Source organism: Drosophila tropicalis, unplaced genomic scaffold, assembly GCF_018151085.1.
Source record: "Drosophila tropicalis isolate 14030-0801.00 unplaced genomic scaffold, ASM1815108v1 contig_593, whole genome shotgun sequence".
In the NCBI taxonomy this organism is placed as follows: Eukaryota; Metazoa; Arthropoda; class Insecta; order Diptera; family Drosophilidae; genus Drosophila; species Drosophila tropicalis.
This window is the reverse complement of record NW_027173070.1, coordinates 18413760-18432809: the sequence shown is the minus strand read 5'-3', so window position 1 is coordinate 18432809 and position 19050 is coordinate 18413760. Positions and strand designations below refer to the sequence as shown.

The 19050-nt window shown below is 37.2% G+C and overlaps 3 protein-coding genes across 8 annotated transcripts in view; 2 read left to right on the top strand and 1 right to left on the bottom strand.

Annotated features, from left to right (window-relative positions):
- The window catches only part of LOC137576548 (cyclic nucleotide-gated channel beta-1), an 88373-nt gene that overhangs the window by 28946 nt on the left and 40377 nt on the right, over positions 1 to 19050 (bottom strand). The gene's annotated exons all lie outside the window — the stretch shown is intronic.
- LOC137576549 (chymotrypsin-2) lies at positions 3150 to 4236 on the top strand. Its single transcript, XM_068289733.1, has 3 exons — positions 3150 to 3448; positions 3525 to 3801; positions 3871 to 4236. Exons 1-3 carry the CDS (start codon positions 3180 to 3182, stop codon positions 4234 to 4236), a joined length of 912 nt encoding a protein of 303 aa, XP_068145834.1. The 5' UTR covers positions 3150 to 3179.
- On the top strand, positions 4258 to 5385 carry LOC137576550 (trypsin-2-like). The gene is made up of 2 exons (XM_068289734.1): positions 4258 to 4794; positions 4858 to 5385. Exons 1-2 carry the CDS (start codon positions 4258 to 4260, stop codon positions 5206 to 5208), a joined length of 888 nt encoding a protein of 295 aa, XP_068145835.1. The 3' UTR covers positions 5209 to 5385.

The window sequence follows — 19050 nt, the reverse complement described above, 5'->3', positions numbered from 1 at the left end:
TCTACCTGTCTCCAGCTGTGGTCAATTGATTATTGGCAGACCGCTTTTAATTATTGCTAGACCAGGACACAGAGAAAGGAGCCATCCCCATCTCTTTGTCTCTCTGTCTCTCTCCCTTCGTGTAATTCAATTAGGCCAACAAACAAAGCTCTCACTCATGTTGCTCACTCTGCTGCTTACTAGCAGGACTGTATCTGTGTCTTTGTCTATGTGGCAAAGTTGATCCTTGTGGAAAAAATTGTCAATTAATTTTGGCCGCGCTACATGAATTTGCACTCAGATTCCACCATTCCACCTTGATTCTCATTTGCCTTTACTACACCTGGCTATAATTTATAATTAATTCACGCTTAATGACCATAGCACACAAATCAACCGCTTTGCAACTTCTTCGCCTCGTCTTCTCCTTTTCGCCTGCTTTCAAAGCGAGTGCGAGTCTATAAATTGTATTTAGCCTAATACATTTTTAATAAATGTATGCCCAACGACTGTTAGTTAGTGCTTCTTGAAACGAAGCACATTCAAGTTTTTCAGCCGAAAAACAAAGTGCATTTCAATGTTGTGGAAAGTTGCCCGAGTTAAGCATTCCAGCAAATTGATTTAATCAAAAGCAGAAACTTTAGCTACTAAAACTTTAGCTATTGAGATGAAATCCATTATCCATGGAATAGTTTCAACAATTTTGTCCATAATATTGTACTCAGCAATATTTTTCCAACTCTACAGGAAAATTCCTCAAATTCCTTTTGAATAATAATGTAACATACAAAAAAAAATTGAAGAATGAAGCATATTTATGGAGAATTATTAATCAAATTTATTTTAAAGTCATAGATTGAATAGATTTTTTGGAAAGAGAAAAATTTATCGAAACTTGGAAAATTCATGTTAGAACTCATACAATATGCTTTTGTTACGTATTACTCATACGACATGTTGAAAATGGATAACTAATTTTTTTTCTGACTAGATTTTAATATCTCTGGGATCAATTACAAAAACGTTTTTTCGTCATATAATTTAATGAGAGAGAAAAGTGTTTAGTTCCTAGATTTATTTACTTTCTTTATTGAACTCTTTTTGTTATTTGTAACTCTTGAAAGAAAAAAAGGGTCTTAAAACAAAAGTTTTAAATCTATGGGACGGAAATTTTTAGGGTTTTTAGACAGTTTTTTAAGATTCATGTAAATATTTGGGGATATTATCAAGATCGCTGATCCAATATTCATGAATTCCTTTCATTTCATCATTCACTAAAGCCTAACGAAACTATAACCAATTAAATCACATTCAAATAACTTTTTGAATTTACATTTCCATTCAAAAACAAAAACATTTCCATTCAAATGACAAAAGAAGAGCCAACAGACACGCTTGAATGCTAATGTTAAAGGGTTAAGAGATAATATTGTACCAGAACAACGATCTCTTTAAGACTAAAGATACATTAAAATATCTTACGGATGGAAACCCGATCTGATTTGAGTGCCCAATTATTGTAGCACAATATTCTAGACTTTGCTTCAGCTTCGTAATCAATATAGTTCTCACTTAAAGTCAGTTTCCCACTAGCAGTGTTGAAAAATGGAACCTGTTCATAAGCTAGTTAATATTTGCCATATCACATTTCAAATTTCATGCAAAATCCGCATTCATGACCTTCTGACTCACGCAAGCACACGTACGAGAACGCACACACACAGAGATATAGAGAGAGAGAGAGAGACTGGGGCTAACGCATTGGCAAATCTGTTGCCCACTTTTCAGGGCCCTGTCAACATTAATTGGGCCAACGAATGAAAGACTTAGAAGTTGTCCCTGACCGCACCTAAAAACAAAAACTTTCTGCACAAATATAATCTTGGCAATTTTCTGCATATTTTTTGTTGTCTTTTTTTGTTTTTAATTTAACTAATAGTTAAGTGTCATTAATTTAAACTTGGTCTTTGGCTGCGTCCTCAATGATAACACATAAAAACCAAAAAAATAAAACCAAAAAGAGAGAAAGAGAGAGAGAGAAAAAATTGCCAGCAAAATAAAAATGAAAAATCTTTGGCTTAATGTGCGGCAGTTTGTCATGGCAGCCCCCACCAGGAATGAAGGAAACGGAACTTGCCACACAAACTTAGGCGAAAAGTTGAACAAACGAGCGCAAGAGAAGAAAAAAAAAACACAAAATATATTTATATATATATTGTATATGTATATATAAAACAAACAAAGCTTGACAAACTGGTAGAAACTGAGGCCTGGCCTCAGTCAGTGGAAAGACTGACTGAGTAGCATGAATTGTCAATAAATTTGCTTGCCGCAAATCATCATCAACCCAGCGCGGCCTCTTTGGGGTCCAACAGAAAAAACATCAGAGACACAGCAAGAGAATAAGAGGGAGAGAAAGAGAATGAAACACAGAGTCTAATAAAGAGAGACAGATAGAGATACTGAGCCGCAATTATTTGGTGCAGCTGCCGTTGCCAAAAGAAAATATTTGAGCATAGCCAAAAATACTTTTGACAAAAGTTTGCCAGCAAACTTTTGCTTAAAAACATTCTTAAACACACACAGAGAGAGAGAGAGAGAGAGAGTGAGAGCAAGTTGGCGATGGGATGTGGTTGGGTGTCCGCTCAACTGACTGTCGGTTGTAGGTAACTGAAAGTGGAAATGGAAACTTGAACGACATAAAAAGGAAGTCACGCAATAAAAACTTCAGCCAGTAACAGCTCCAGAAGCAACAACAACAACACACAACACAAGAAATTAGAATAGTCAACTCGTTTCAGGCCAAATGAAGTGTAGGAAGCTGAGAGAAGAGTTAAATAAGAGTCCATGCCAGGAGGTTGGTAACCAGGCAGTCGGTTCGTCTGTCAGGCAGTCAGGCAGCAGCTGCTTTAACCATAAACTGTAGAACAATTTCTGTTATTTGCTTTTACCTAAAACTGAAAACCATAAAAGCCAAAACACTCCCCAAAGACGAGTGACAGTGGTAAAGGATGGGGGCGATAGGAGATGCAAAATCGAGGCTAACAAAAAATCTACACAAAATTTTTGTAAGGAATTTTCCAACAATCTTAAATGGCATTTTTCTGCATACATACATACATACATATATATATACGTTGACGTTTGTATATGCAGGAACATAGTGGATATCTAGCAAACTAGTTTTATAAGTCAACTCAATGAAATATCAAAATTCTTCAGTTTTAACTTCGATAGTTGGCTTCATTTTGGCCACTAATCTATTGCTATCCCCACTGACCGAGGCCAAGCATCGGGTCAAACGTTTGTCCTCACCCGATTTTGATAAAGATGAGACCATAAAATTGGCCCGTTATGTTGTATCGATACAATCACGTACACCCAAGAAATATTTCGGTGATACTCATTTCTGTGGTGGTTCTTTGATAAATCCCACATATGTTCTAACATCGGCCCATTGCACCATGGAGTAAGTATTCCCTTAAATGATTTATATTCAAAAAGACTCACATATCTGAGTTTCACTCTGTATGTCCTTTTTGCAGTTCATCGAAGACCATGTTTCGTAACAGAATGTTTTTGGTGGTTGCCGGATCACCAAATCGTTTCAAATTTGTCTCTGGAAAAACTATCTGTGCACCAGTGGATAAAGTTTTTGTAGCAAAAAATTTTACCCAGTATAATACTGATAATATTGCCTTGATGCGACTAGCAGAGAAAATGCCCACAAATAATCCAAGAATTGGTTTTGTGGGTCTACCAACTGCGCCACCAAATTTCGGTAAGAAGCACACAGTTCTGGGTTGGGGTCAAATGTATAAGGTAAAGTTAACATTCAAAGCGTTTTGAGTGAAAGAAAGATTTTGTTTCAATTCTTATTTTTGTTGTTAGGATGGACCCATGTCCGCATATATAAAACGCATCGATATTGTACTTCAGAATCGCAGTTCGTGTCAGGACAAGTTGACTATCTTTAAGCCGGAAATGATGTGCGCATACAATAACGGTTCGGATGCAAGTCCTTGTCGCGGCGATATAGGCGCACCTATGCTAAAAGATGGAGTACTTATTGGCATTGTTAGCTATCCAATTGGTTGTGGCAGCACAGAAATTCCATCGATCTTCACAGATGTCTATTATCATTTGGATTGGATCAATATGAAAATGAGTGCTGCAGGACGTCAGCAGCAGCAGCAGCAGCTGTTCAGTATTTCTAATGGCCTAATGTATTTGATTTTACTGTCATTCTGTGTCTGAGAAGGGAAGACTCCTTTCAAAATGTATATAGATTTGATTCTCTACAATTATCTACTAATAATTGGTCAAGTCTGGTGCAGCAGCAGCAACAACAACAATTCAAGACGAAGAATACGCATAGCCGCATCGACATCTATTTCACAAAGAGCCAGTTCACATTTCTCAACTTCTGTGGTCTCTCTACGTTCACGTACCGCTCAGGCCTATTTCGGGGATAATCATTTTTGTACGGGTTGCTTATTAAATGATTTCTTTGTTCTAACATCGGCAAAGTGTGTGACAAGTCGGGGTAAAGTTCCAAGACGACCACGGGAATTGGTTGTGGTAGCCGGATCGCGAAGTCGTTTGAATCGAACTCGTCAAACGGAAAAAAAAGCGATTAGCTTTGCGGCAGTTCATCCAAATTATATCATGTTCAATTCGAATGATATTGCCTTGTTGAAATTGACAGATCCAATAAATGAAGATTATTCCTTTACTGATCCTGCGCCAGATGTCCTAATGCCACCGCCCTATGGCAGTAAATGCATTGTAATGGGCTGGGGCAGACAATTTGCGGTAAGTTAAAGCACACGAGAATCCACCCATACCTGAGATAATTGATTTTCGTATTCTTTTTAGAATGGACCCTTGGCCAGTAGATTATCCATCTTGGAGGTACAATTGCTTACACCGGGTCACTGTCGACGCTATATACCCGAAATGACCGAGGAAATGTTATGTGCAATTTCTCGTAATAGTACTTTACCAGTGGGACCTTGCCCAGGAGATACCGGAGGACCGCTTTTTTGTAATGATGCATTAATTGGCATTGTGTCATATACCATGGGCTGCAGTCGTGCAAATTTTCCCACGGTATATACAAGTGTTTATTACCATCATCTCTGGTTAGAGGATTTGCTAGATCGTGGTGGTCAGCAGCGGATGAAACTAGCGATTGGTATGCTGATATGGTCGTACATGATGACATAAAGCAATCAAAGTGCTCGCCCCATTATTGCTGCAGTGCTTTAGCACTTCAGCTCTTAATTGCCACAAAAGCAGTGGGAAAAAGCAATTTAATTGACCCTGTTTCACTCTATCATTGTCTCTTTGCGTCTCTCTATGTTCAATCCAATAAAGCGTTGGAAAATTTCGATTTGAAAAGTGCTCGACAATTGAAACACTTGACGGCACGTAGACAAAGCCGTGCTATTTCTCCTAGAGATACAGACTAAACTGAACTGAACTGAAAAGAACTGAACTCATAAACCTAAATTCTCATAAGTACATAGAAAACAAATTTTCTGTACAAAGTTATCGCGCGTATGTTTTGAGTCAGACACACAGAGAAAGGTGAAGACACCTGCTCTTCAGTTAAGTAATGAATTTTCGGGGCCACCTGCAAAAGCAACCTCCTATATCACCATGGAGGAGAAACTCTGCTCTACTTACTCTCTTATGTCTTTTTGTTGCTTTGTGCTTTTGGCTCCGTAGGCAAATGCGTAATGACAACATTAATGCAAATGACTTCATTTAATTAAACGCTTTTCGCAAAACAGACAGAACACTTCGTTCTGATGTCGCAAATGTACGAGAGGAGACGAGAAGAGAAACATTGTCATTATTTGGTAGTGTTGTGTGGTAGGTGGTAGGGGAAATATATCCAATTCAACTGCTGTTCATGCTCATATGCCGCCGCTCTATACGCTTCAATGCGTATTAAGGCTGCCATAATACGTAGTTGGGAGCAACGGCAAGTGGAGGCGGCGAGAGGAGTTTGAGCGCACGTGCGTGTAAAGGTGGACACCAGGTGCCAGGCAAAATACACACACAAATATTCAGATGCGGCAGCAGCAACTGGCCAACCGAGCCAATTCAATTAACAAAGCCCAAAAAATAACGAAAACACAAAAAAAAAAAAAAACTAAACAGGTGGAAAACAGAAAGCAGCTTCAACGAAATTACGAAATGCAGGTGAAATAATTATGAAATTAAATGTAATCAGGTTGCCTGAAACTGAGCAGATTACCTCTACAAAGTTTAGCATATTTTGGCTTGACATATAGTCGATTTCCTCTCTAATGAAGTCGCGTGGAAATTTATATCTTAATTGGTAAATATTTATCAATTACCCACAATTTTTCCTTAGAATTGAAATGTGCATCAATTGAGTTTAATTTGTACTTTTTATTATATAACATTTTGGATCATCCTAAACATGGGGAAAAAAACTAACACGTCATTGAAATTTTCAAATGCAAAAATTTATTTATTCGAATATTCGCCATTATTATTCCTCTAATTTATGGAATCTATAGTGAAAATTTGTAAAACTCTTAAAAATTGTAGCATACTTTTTAGCGCAAGCTGTCTGTCCTGCGTGGTATTTCAAAGCAATTACTATAATGAATTCTTTATTAAGTATATATGAGTTCTCTTATTGCTTTAACTTTTGGTTTCTAAGCTTCCTTAAGATAAAATGCTTTAAAAATTATAAAATTTAAGTTTAAATGAAATCACAGATCAGGAAGAGAAATAACCTGACATAGAACCAAAATACTGCATAAAATGTTCTCTTCTTTGAGAATCAAAAATTCATTAAAAACTCATTAATTGATGAGGGAAGAATATTCTGTGTTTCTTTCATAACAACGAATCATAACAAATCCCGATATCATAATTATCAATAGTCAAAGCAGAGAAAAAATGAAGCAAACATGTTTTCAATTATTTACTTGGATACACAGAAATGAAAAGGAAAATAAGTATATAAAAATATTCTTCTCAGCATAGGTCTTATGTGACTCCTTTTTTTTGTGCTTCCATTTCCTTGTCCATGTCGTCGGAAGACACTATATGCATTTTAATGCTCATTTAGTATGTATAATGTAGGGGAGAATATAGAAAATATGAAGAACTCTCAAAGGTGAAATCAAATAAATGATTACCATGGGGTTTTCTGCTAGTGAAGCTCAAAGTCCTCCCACAAAATTATCATGCTAGCTCTGTTCTACTCTTTTTTTCTTCACATATTTCGATTTCACATTAGAATGCAAGAAAATCTGATTCGTTCTTTCTATATCCCTATTACTTATGTGTAAGTGTGTGTGTGTGTGCTTTCTTCCTTAGCAATTTGGCTAAATGCATTTTAAATTTTTTACAAAAAGAATTTCATGCAATGCATTTAAGTGACTCAGCTCATTAGCAACAACAAGGATAATGTTGGCACACAGCTGCTGCGGTCGCAAAAAAAAAAAAAAACGAAAGAGAGTGTATGAGAGAGAGAGAGAGAGAGAGAGAGAGAGGCGATGAGAATGAGTGGGAAAGGAGAAAGCCAAACTGTTCATTTGCATGCGCTGCCGCTCATTACATTTACATTAAACTTTTAATATGCACGGACATGTGGGTGAACACGCATACTTACACATGTGTGTGGCATGTATGTGTGTGTAAGTGAGTTTGTGAGCGTGTGTGCTCAGGAGAAGAAGACGATGCGGGTGTAGTGCAGCTGAAATTGAGTGACATGATGCCCGCATATCCGCATATTTGTAATTTGCATTTATCCTCTGAATATACATATATATATTATGTATATATATGTTCTGTGTATGTGTGTGTGTGTGTGTGAATACGCAGTTAATTACGTTTCGGCCAAGTTGGATGGTAAAATTCTTAAGCAACAGCAGAGCCACAAACGACTGGAGCATTCGTAACTACACAACTGGGCAGACCATTAACCCCCCTCAGGGATCACAGCGGGAGCAAAAATGTTAAGCTTAAGGTATGGTCACACTAACAACTACAACGCGCTCTCTCGTGTGCGTGTGTGTGTGTCTGCTCAAGTGTAAGTGCATTTCGTTATGAGCTTAGCAAGTCTTATAAATGTTTGCGTATTTGTTTGCCTTTGCTGCAGTTCTTCCCCATCTTAACCATCCGCCACATTCCTCCCGCGTCATTTCTTTTGCTTTCTCTTTTACACTGAAACACATTTCAAACTGCAAACTATTCATAAATTTAAATATGAAATCCGAAATTTGTTATGTCTTGATGATTGATTTGTATGCCAAGAAGCTTTCATATTCCTTTACCCTTGCCTTAAACAAGGCAAAAACAAAAAAAAAAAAAAAAATTTCAAATAAAAGTTAAATAAATAATTGATATATTAATCTCAATCTAGAATTCAAATTAGCCTTGTGATTTAAAGAAAATGCTAAACCTATTAAAATTTTGGGTTTGGACTTTTTTTAAATAAACTGGCTGATAAATATTCGAAATTCAGGATCGACAAGAGATAGCCAATACGATTGAGAAACTAATCTGAAAATTTGATTCTGTAGTAGATGGACTACTTTGAAGTGTAACGATTGAGTGAGCCATTTCCACGCTCATTTAACAAAACGAAAACGAGAAACATGTTAACTGCAAGGAGCAGAATCATTCCTAAAACAAACATGAAGAGAGGTAGAATTAAAAAAGGTTCAGTAGAAACATTTTTTTGTAATAGCTTTAAGTTCAAACTACTTTTTTATGGTTGTGGCCCACTGTGCCTCCCTGCTGCATTGCTGTTGATGTCGTCGCTGGTGCTGTTGACGTTGCTATTTACTTGATATGACCTCTCTGCTCTCAAAGCTCCGGCGCCCCCCTTATGGTCTCTGCTCTGCCCTAGCCAACTGTGCAACTGTACAAATGCAACTGTGGGGGTGTGTGTTTCAGGGGCAACTGGGGTGACAGGGGGCTTAGGGGGTTATAAAACTGCATGCACACATTTCACATAAATATCTAAAGCATTCTTGAGTAACTGCTCTAATGGATTTGGGTTAAAAATACACACACACACACACACACACATAGAGACACAGACTCAGGATGAGTAAGAGAGAGCAAAAGGGGTATAGAGACAACGACAGAAAGAGATGGAAGACAAGCTTACAGTTTGTTCTTAGCAAGGGCAAGTGGAGGACATGGAACAGTGAAGAAAAAAGACCCACACACAGACACACAGACTCATTTCTGTTTCTGTTTCTCGTTTAAGAATTTACAAATTAGTTTAATTTAAATTGCAAGGACGCTTTTAGCAATTGAATTTAATAAATGAAATGTCAATCTATCCAAAAGGATTGAAAAGTCTCAAGACGAAGGATTAGTTATCTACATATGTATGTATGTAAATGTAAATATTAATAAATTAAACTAATTGGCTTATAAATTTATAAAACTAAACTTCTTATCTGAGTTATTAGTTTAGGAAAAGATTATATGACTGATTAATTGGCTTAAACTAAAACTTGAGGAAAGTTTTATGACTGCTTGGTGCTTCACTTCCCTTTACATATATTTTTTTAAAGACTTTCGTTTAAAGCCAGAAAAGAGAGACAGAGAAAGACCCTAAGGGCCTCTCTACATCAAAAGAAAGTAGAGACCCAAATTGAAATTGTAATGATAATTATTTAAGCCCACGTCCCATTCCCTGTCAACCCAACACACTTAGATACACACACTCACACACACACATAACACATTAAGGCAGGACATGGCAGCATATTAAATAATTTCATGCCAAACTTCAAGCCAAAATTATTAATACCCTAATATTTCAATCACTTACTAAACCATTTTAAAAACTGTTGGTGAAACTTTCTTTAAACATAATTTTTGTTTAATGTAAAATTGAATGTGACATTAATCGGAAAAGTCCCTTTACATGCAACTTGTTACTGCAATTCATGTATGTATGTATGGCATGAAAAGTTCATAAAAACTTTGTAAATAACTTGATTTCAAGCAGTTTTCTTACTTTTTCCAGCAATTTGAATGCAGATTAGACTTGGGAATTGCTTTTCCGGTTGACTCCAATAAAAATACAACAACTTTTTTTGAGTTCTTAACAGATAAATATTAACAAGAGTTTTCCAGAGAGAAAGAATCCAACATTTTTAAAGGCAAGACTATTAAAAAAGAGGAAATAGTAAAGATTACAATAGTTTTTGATTGAAATTCTTAAAATAAAGTTTTCAAGCGGATCCCCAAGAAGAATACAATTAGCTAAAGGTTTTCTTCGATCACAAAGTATAACTCAAACAAAAATGATTAAACCACTTTGGAGTACCTGGACAAATCTTGACCAGTCCCCTTTATTTGCATGTTGCGTAAAACTAGCATCATGGGAATAGAATGATGCCCCTACATAGAGTATAATTATGGTTATATGTAGTGCCATAAAGCTGCCTGTATTCCAAAAAAGTAATAAGCGTATTTTTACTATGCAAGGGGCAAGGAGGATAATGGGGAAATGGCAGGAGGTGGCGGCAGTGGCGGCAGCGGCAGCGGTGGCGGCTGGCCAACGCCAACTTATTGTTTACGATGTGCTTAGTGGCACAAACTTGGCTTTTGATAATGAAATGTCGTAGCAGTAATACGCACACACACACATGCACACACGCTCCGGCTGTTAACGGCAATTGCGACAAATGCCAAAAACAGCAGACAACAACAAGGACAACTAGGACAACAAAGACACTAACAGCAACACATGGTCGGGATGTGGTCCTGTGTCACAGACGGGGCCTGGACTTGTGCCTTGTCTTGGGTTTGGTAATTTTTCGTTCAAGGGAAAAAAAACATTGCTGCATACATATACATACATACATGCATATGTACATATGTGAGTGTGTACATATATAAGTATCCAACTGAAAAGATGGTAGTGGAGAAGCTATTTTGGCAACTTAATATAAGGCCAGGCCTAGGCACGTGATGTGATTAGCACAAAGCCAACCTACACACATACACACACACACACGCCTACACCCAGAGTCACATTTAGAGAGATACGTAGATATCTTAGAGTGTAGAGTGGAAAAAAAGTATAAATTTCCATCTTTAGGCTTAGATTTTAATTTTCCCCTGGCCATAAAACTAGAGCCAATGAGCCAATTACGGTTGCGTCCACCAACAGTAGCAGCTGTTGACCTGCCACCACCTTCAATATATATTCCGAGGCCGACTGTGCGTATGCGTAATGTGTATGCGTGGGGAAAATTTGCCTATTCAACTCACACCGCTTTCAAACGTGTTGTGAGGGGAAGGTCACACAGTGCGCGCCCCTGTGAGTATGCAATTGACAATTTCCCCCTAGCTGATTATGCAAATCCCACTCACCCGAGGGTTATCATTGATGGGGCCATCGGTCGGCAAATTCATTTTCCAATTTCAAATTCATGCAGGCTTGAAACCGAGAAGTCTCCTAATTGTTGCCTATTCGACACTTTTCCTGTTTTCTCCGTAATCATTTTTTTCTCTTTTTTTTTTTTTTGGTTTTTTCGGTTTAAAGTTGTCGCTCGATTGTAATTGATGTTGCAATTAGTTAGTTGTTGTTGCAACAGCAGCAGCTGCAACTACACAGCACTTCATACTTCTTCCATGCAACCGCAAACCAGAAATCAATAATTTATCCAAGCAGCTGCCTCTCTGTTATGGTCTTCGTTTCGAACCCCCCATTTTGGGTTGTGGTCATTCACTTCGATTTTCGGTTGTAGAAAATGAAAATGCCCTCATCAATCAATGGCTCAAAATGACTTAGTTAGACAACTTGGTTAGTTTCAATTGCGGGCGGTAAAAAGGAAAAAAAAAAAAAAAAACCGAAAACAAAAAGAGTCTTAGATATGAATTTCAAATAAGTTGAACTAATTTACAAACCATTTTGGCTAATAAATTTAAAAACAAACTGTTTCATTACTTGAAGGAAAAACAATTTCCAGGCCTTTATAGGCAAACTTTTTTAATGTTATTATTATTCCGGAAATATTTCAACTACACTTCAAAGTCTATAACATTGAAAGTTGCCACAAAGATGGCATAAACATTCGAGCCACTTCATAATCGCTGAGACTTAACTGTTTCGACTTGATTCAAAGTTTCTATTGGACAAAAATCAGTGAACTTCTTAGTTTTTGTTTTTCGGATTGACTCTCAAGAAATATGAAATAATTAGTTTATCAAGGTTCAAAGCAAAACATCTAGAAGTCAAAAGTATAAAAGTTAAATAAAATTCTTATTCCAATTCTGTTGACAAAGTTAGCTACAGTGATGAGCATAAGTAGCTGCACCACAGAATCATTTTAATGAATTGAATACAATATTTTCGATGACATACTTTTGGAATCTCAGTTAAGTTATGAAAACTAGCAGGTTGTCTAAAGAAAATATGTTTAAACCTTGGCCAGACCATTTGAAAATTGGCCTCTCTCAGAGCTTTCAAAACTTCTACATTAATGAATATTAATGGATATAAATAGTTTTCCTTAGACAGCCACAAACTTATCTATAACTCCATAAATTAAAATATATTATTTCGTTAAATCGTCTATTTCACTTACACTGCCTTCAAATTAGCCTACAGCAGATTAGAGCATTTTCACCTAGACTTTGGATTGGGGAAAAAAATCTTCATTTCATTTTTCCGCAATGTTTTTGCTTAGTTTTTGGTTTTGCAATGTTTTTGCAAAATGTTGTGGTTTCTTGTATTTGTTTGTTTGTTTCCTTTCGGTTTGCAAGAGAGCGAAAGAGAGAGAGAAAGTGAGAGAGAGAGCAAAATGTTCACTTCAGTTTTCACATAGCACTTTTATTTGCATGCTGCAAATAATTTAACAACCTTCTGTATGGTTTTTTCCTACCGCCCACCGGTTCAACCCCTTTCTATGCTTTTTGTTGTGCTGGCTTAGACAGTTTTGTTCATTGTTTTACCAGGGCAAGGCATATGAGTGTGTGCGTCTTGTGTGTCTAGTGGGTGTAATGTTAGTGTGTGTGTGTGTGTGTGTATAGAGTGTGTATGCCACACAAATTAAGCTAAAACCGCTTCAACTTGCAATTTCCGAAATAAAAGCAAGCACAGCATAAAAACATGGCTCAAGGATATGAGCATCAAAAGCAAAAGGCAACAGCAACAACAACACCAACAACAGAAGAAAAACTGCAACTATAATTAAAACTTGGACAAGTTGTAGACACACATAACACACACAGCCACACTGAGAGAGAGAGAGAGAGAGAAGGTGTGAGACAGAGGTTGTACGTGTAAAAGGAAAAGGGACATGAACCCAGGTCTCTTAGGTGCGCGGTCTCATAGGTGGTTATGCTCGAAATGGATTTGGGCCCATTAATCGGCTTAAGGGTTTGAGCTAAGCTTTTGTTAATTGATCAAAATGCATATGCAGACATGAGTTTTGAGAGGTCCTTAGGGGACGGGGTCCTTTTCGTGCCCATCCCGCCAACTTTACATTAACCCACTAAAAGTTAAATTAATTTCTGTCGACAGCTTCGCCAATGGGGCAAAACTTTCGAATGATTTACATATTCTAAGCACGCGAAGTGCCCCTCTTCCCTCTGTCTCAGCCCCCACACTATCTCTCGTTGTTGTGTGGGGGGCGTGGCATGTATTTGGCTGCTTCCTTTCGCATAATTGTATTTGCTTTGGGCAGTCTTCCCCGCCCTTGTCGCTTTCTGTCTCTCTCCGTTTTTCACTCAATCGTTTGCTTGCCCCTTTTCCTTTTTTTTTTTTTTTTTTTTTTTTTCGGTTCAAACTTTTGTTGTTTTTTTTTGCGCTTGTTTTTTTTGTTGGTTGCCTGTTAAATTGTTAAAAAATTACAAATAAATTGAATGAACAACGTTTGGGGATGGATGGAGAGTGGATTGAGGATGGGGGAATTGGTCTGAACTCCTTCTCAAGCGACCAGTAACAACAATTACATTGTATTGACTTTTCAATTTCATTTTGTGGGCAACTTTTTAAAGTGGCCGCCTGAAGGATGGCCAAGCCACCGAAAAGCAGTGGGAATAGCAGTAGTCCGACCAGAAGAAGAACAAGAAATTGGCCAACAACAATTTCGTTTGGCTTTTTTTGTTGTTATTGTTGTTGTTGTTGTTGATGGTTGCATGTTTGCTTTAACTTGGCTATGTCGTCGTCGTCGTTGTTGTTCTTGTTGTTGTTGTTGTAGCTCTTCCGCCATTATGCCATTAAGCTTTTGGACCAAACCAAACCAATTTGGGTCATCCATGGAAATGCTGGACGAATTGAGGGAGGCACAAAGAAGAATGCCGGCTGCCTGCCTTTGCATTAATGGCTCTAGCCAGAGAATTGAAGGACCTTAACATCAACATCAGCAACAGCAACAGCAACAGCAACAACAACAAACAAACAGACCGGACAAACGCAAAAAGCCCAACAAACGTATAATAAGAATCAAAAAGACAAGCCACGCCCATAATACACTTACGCACACACACCCACAGGGAGTGCGACAGAGACAGTCATGGATAAAGCTGAATGCCTCAAGTCTGCAGTCAATTCGGTCCTAACAGAGCTGTACACAGAGACACACACACACACACACACACACACAAAGGATATCAAATTTAAGTGCACACACATCAAGCCCAGGACAAAAGCAGTCAGCCAGCCAGCCAAGCAACGAAACAGAGGGAGGCCATTTGATTTTGCCAATATGGGCAAAAAAAAAAAAAACCTTTAAATCAAATCAAAGCGTAATATTTGTCTAAATAAGAAATTTCGTACCCAAATGTGTCAAATGTCAAAATGATGCTTTGAAGGCAAAGCATATCTGTACTTTACAGATCAGTGTTATGTAAATGTTGCCTAAGGTTTTTAATAATTTAAGAAAAAACACCAAAGATAAAGACATAAATTCTTTTTACTTTTAAAGTTTAGACTCTAAACTTTAGAGCATCTATTTTAACACTTAGAAAATATTAATTTCAAGATGCAGTCCTCGGCAGATACGTTTCCTAAGTGACCCCATTTAGGCAAGTGAACAACGAGAGTCCATGTTCGAATCCCAGGCTAGGGTATGGATGTAGTTTTCGTCTAAGCTAGGTTGATAGTTTACAACTATATCCTATACTGATAGTAATAATTTGAAGATGAAGTGGGATGATTGAAATAATTTAACAGCTGATTGTTATTGGAATTATATGTAAACGTATGTAATATAAATTAAAGCATTTGGCTAATCAATGTTAAAATCTTGATAAGACAGGTGATTTTTGTCTACCTTAATGTTTGATTCCATCACAAGTTGCTGTCAACTTTTCAAAGGCCTCTCGCTATGCTTATACATATAGAATATCTCGTCTGTATATACATATATTTGTGACCTAATCGCATTGAATTTAATGTCAAGCAATTCCTATTGCTGCTATCCTGCTTTTTCCTTTGTCCATTCACTTGACTACTGTGTTCATATTTTCTGTTTCTTTACCCCCCAGCATCTCTCCACTCATTTTTATACTTTGTTAACTTTATAAAAGGGAAAATTCCTTTCATCGGAATACTTTTGAACTTTTTATTGTCAATTTTCGAAAATATGTCTGGCTTGCTGGCTGAGAGACAGCGAGACAGAGACATAATAATACAAATTGACATCATTTGGTAATTTTCATTTCATAATTTGCCCAACTTTAATGTCTTTCTATCCGGATGGAGCACCGCCAGAAGAATGGTTTAAATATGCATGTATCAGGCACCAATCCCACATAGCCACACCCACTCATACACGCACACTCGCTCACACACAACATGTTATGATTTCATTGCTCGCTTCATCTGTCCCAATTGGTAATTTGATTGTGGTCATAATAGTTTACCGCAGGGCAACGATGTGATGACCAGGACATATAGCAACACTCACTTATACACACATCTCTTCGCATACCCCCACCTCAACCCACACACACACATACACACGATTGATGGCAATGTGCAAATCATATCACATGGCCCAATAACATTTTTTTTTTTTTTTGGTTTTTGGTTGAATTTTCGTTGATACTTGTAGCAGCTTTTCACGCATTTTCATTCGCAAAAGGAAAAATACGTTGGGAATGTTTAGCATTTATTGGCACATTAAATGATTGGCAAGAGACAAATGAAAATTCGTCCAGGCTGATATGATATGATAGAACATTTTAGTGTCTCTTTTATGTTGAAGGATTAGGAGCATCTTGTATTTGGGTTGGTGTGAATTCATGATGCGTTTTTCCTTTCTCACCGGAAATGTAACAAAAAGCATTACCTCAAATGTTTTTCTTTATGTTTCCCTTTGGAAACTTAATGCTTCTTAGAGTTTGACTTCAGTTGAGCCAAAAACTTGGGATTTTGTTAATGCGTTGTTAATAATCAGAAGCAGAACTACTACTTTATTATAATTTCTCTGATAAAATCATTGTTTGTTACATTTAAGTTTAATAAGGTGAGTTTTTATCAATAAGCTTGAAAAAGTATTTAGTTTTTCTTTAGACTCGTTTCCAATCTTAAATAAGCAGATCCACAAAATAAACGTCAGCAACGTTAATGATTATGTTTCAATTAAAGTTCAAGCTAAAAAATGGAAGACCAAGTTTACAACATTTAAATTTCAACATCCTTTTTAATAAAGCTTGACGGAAAGAATTTATATATAAACTCTTATTTTCACAACTTTATGTTGACATTTGTTATTTATCGATGTGAAAACTACTGCAGATGAAGTTTAAGGCAGCTTTTCACTTATTTTACATAAAGATTTTACGGTCGCTTTGATGTCTAAAATAAAACCAAACTAAGGTGTCGGAGAAGCAAACAAAAGAGAATAAGATAAAGTCTATTGAACTCTTTTAGAATATTTCTCCTTCATTGGCCATTGAATGGATGGAATATATTTTATGCGAAATTTCTTTTGCCAGCATATTTATTATTATTTGTGGCAACCAAAAAACGAAAAAAGAGAAGGTAAGTAGCTTTAGCCTATACGTGATCAAATTGCTTAAGATTTAGTCTCTTTTGCCTAACCGCACCCGGTGGCTCTGTTCTACCTTTTTGGGAACGTTTCGTTGTTTTGGTAATTGCGCTTATCGCCAGTGTAAGAAAAGGCAAATTTTAGCCGCATTGCCACGCGGACGGCAATCAGTAGCAGCCATTCGAAGCCATAGACCTATATACACACCTAAGGGCAAAAGAGGAAGTTGATAATGATGATGATGATGAAGAAGGAGAAGTAGGCAAAGACAAAAAACTGGCACAGCAAAGTAAAAATTTTTGTAATCCGCTTAGCGGTCGCCGTTCGTCCCCTCTCGTTTTCTCTCACTGTGCATCTGCCTCTCGCTCTTTTTTTCTGCTTCCTGTGTCCTGCGTGTGTCCCAAGTCCTGTGTCCTTTGCCAGCTGGCAAAGAGCAAAACTTAATTTGCTGCTGCTGCGGCATTGCGCGCGTTGTAATTACAACATAAATTTTTGCCAAATTGCTTCTTTAAAAAACTTTGCCAACGGCCAAAGCACAAATGCGAAAGAGAAAGAGAGAGGCAGGCAGAAACAGAGACAAAGACAGAGACAGAGATAGAGAGAGAAAAGCTGCTGATGCAGCAGACAGCAGAAGGTCAAAGATTAAAGTGAATTTTGTGGCCCCGTCCAGACTTGGTCGTTGTCTCGGTTTACCCCAAACCAACGCTTCCCTCTTGTGTGAGTGTGAGTGTGAGTGAGTGTTTGTGTGTGTTAATCCCTTGCGCCAGTTAATCCCAGCCAAAACATATGTATGTATAGCTCAGACGGATGCCAGTTGACCAAATTCTCTGTCTCTATCCCTCACTCTGTGCTTCAGCTTGTGGCACAGTTTGAGCTTAGCCACAAACAGAGCCAAAAACAGAAACTGAATTTTGTGGTTTGAAAAATAATACGTTTATGGCTCTCCTCTCTCTCGCTCTCTTTCTCTTACTGCCTCTCTATGAACATGGCCAAAAAGAACCCATAGGCCAAGTGATTGATATGCCCGGCATGTCCATTGTACAAGCTAAGTTCGTCATTCTCATTCATTCATGGGCTTTAATGTGTGCTTATTGTTTGATCTGCCTAATGGTTATGCTTGTGTAAAAGCGTCTGTGTTTGTGTGTGTGTATGTGTGTATGCTTACTAGGATGATGGGAAAAGTTTCACTTAACTTAACACTTTCATTTGCATTAGAGACACAGAGACAGATAGGAATCTGATCGATGTCCTTATTGCCAATTAAGTCAATAAAATACATTTATCAATTTTGTGGCCAAAAACTTTGCAATTTCCATTAGGTTTGAACAAATCAATATATAATATGCTTGCAATATATAAATTGTCAATAATTAGTATCAAAAGTACATAAATATGTACATACATATGTATGTTGATAATAACACACACAAAAAGGAGTATAATTTATTTTGATGAAATGAAATAAGTGAAAAAGTTCAAAACACATCTCAATACAAGCTCTCCTTCAAACGCTTTTCAAAAAGCGAACCCCTTCAGTTCATATTTATACTTAAGTTTCATTAATATCGAACAGAAATCTTAAACACTTGGCCATTTTCTAGACGCTTAACAACCAAAACGTGCATCATATAGTACTAACCAACACTTAATTAGTGAAACAAGTTTTTATTATAATTGCTCTACTTGGCATTAAAACTTAACTTTTTTGCCAATGTCTCTGTCTCTGTCTTTTCTTTTATCTACTTAGACCATTTGCATATCAGCTTATCTCTGGCCAAGCCATTGCTTATGCTCTTTTTCTATGTCACATACACACACACACCCACACATACAAACAGAGAGAATGAGAGACATAAAAATAAAGCCAAAGAAAGAGAGGTAAAGAGAGTGCGAGAGAGAGTGAAAGGAAGAGAGAGAAGAGCAACTTGAGCCGCATTCAATGGCCCTGCAAATGTGCAAAAAAAAGGGCGAACGAGAAGGTTTTTTATTTTTGTCCTTTATTTTTTGTAATTTTTTTTAATGCTTTGCACTTTAGTTGATAAGT

Coding starts and splice junctions, on each gene's coding strand:
- LOC137576549 (XM_068289733.1), top strand. CDS start 3,180: ATGAAATATCAAAATTCTTCAGTTTTAACTTCGATAGTTGGCTTCATT. Junction 3,449..3,524: donor TCGGCCCATTGCACCATGGA/GTAAGTATTCCC, acceptor TCCTTTTTGCAG/TTCATCGAAGACCATGTTTC. Junction 3,802..3,870: donor GTTGGGGTCAAATGTATAAG/GTAAAGTTAACA, acceptor TTTTGTTGTTAG/GATGGACCCATGTCCGCATA.
- LOC137576550 (XM_068289734.1), top strand. CDS start 4,258: ATGTATATAGATTTGATTCTCTACAATTATCTACTAATAATTGGTCAA. Junction 4,795..4,857: donor GCTGGGGCAGACAATTTGCG/GTAAGTTAAAGC, acceptor TATTCTTTTTAG/AATGGACCCTTGGCCAGTAG.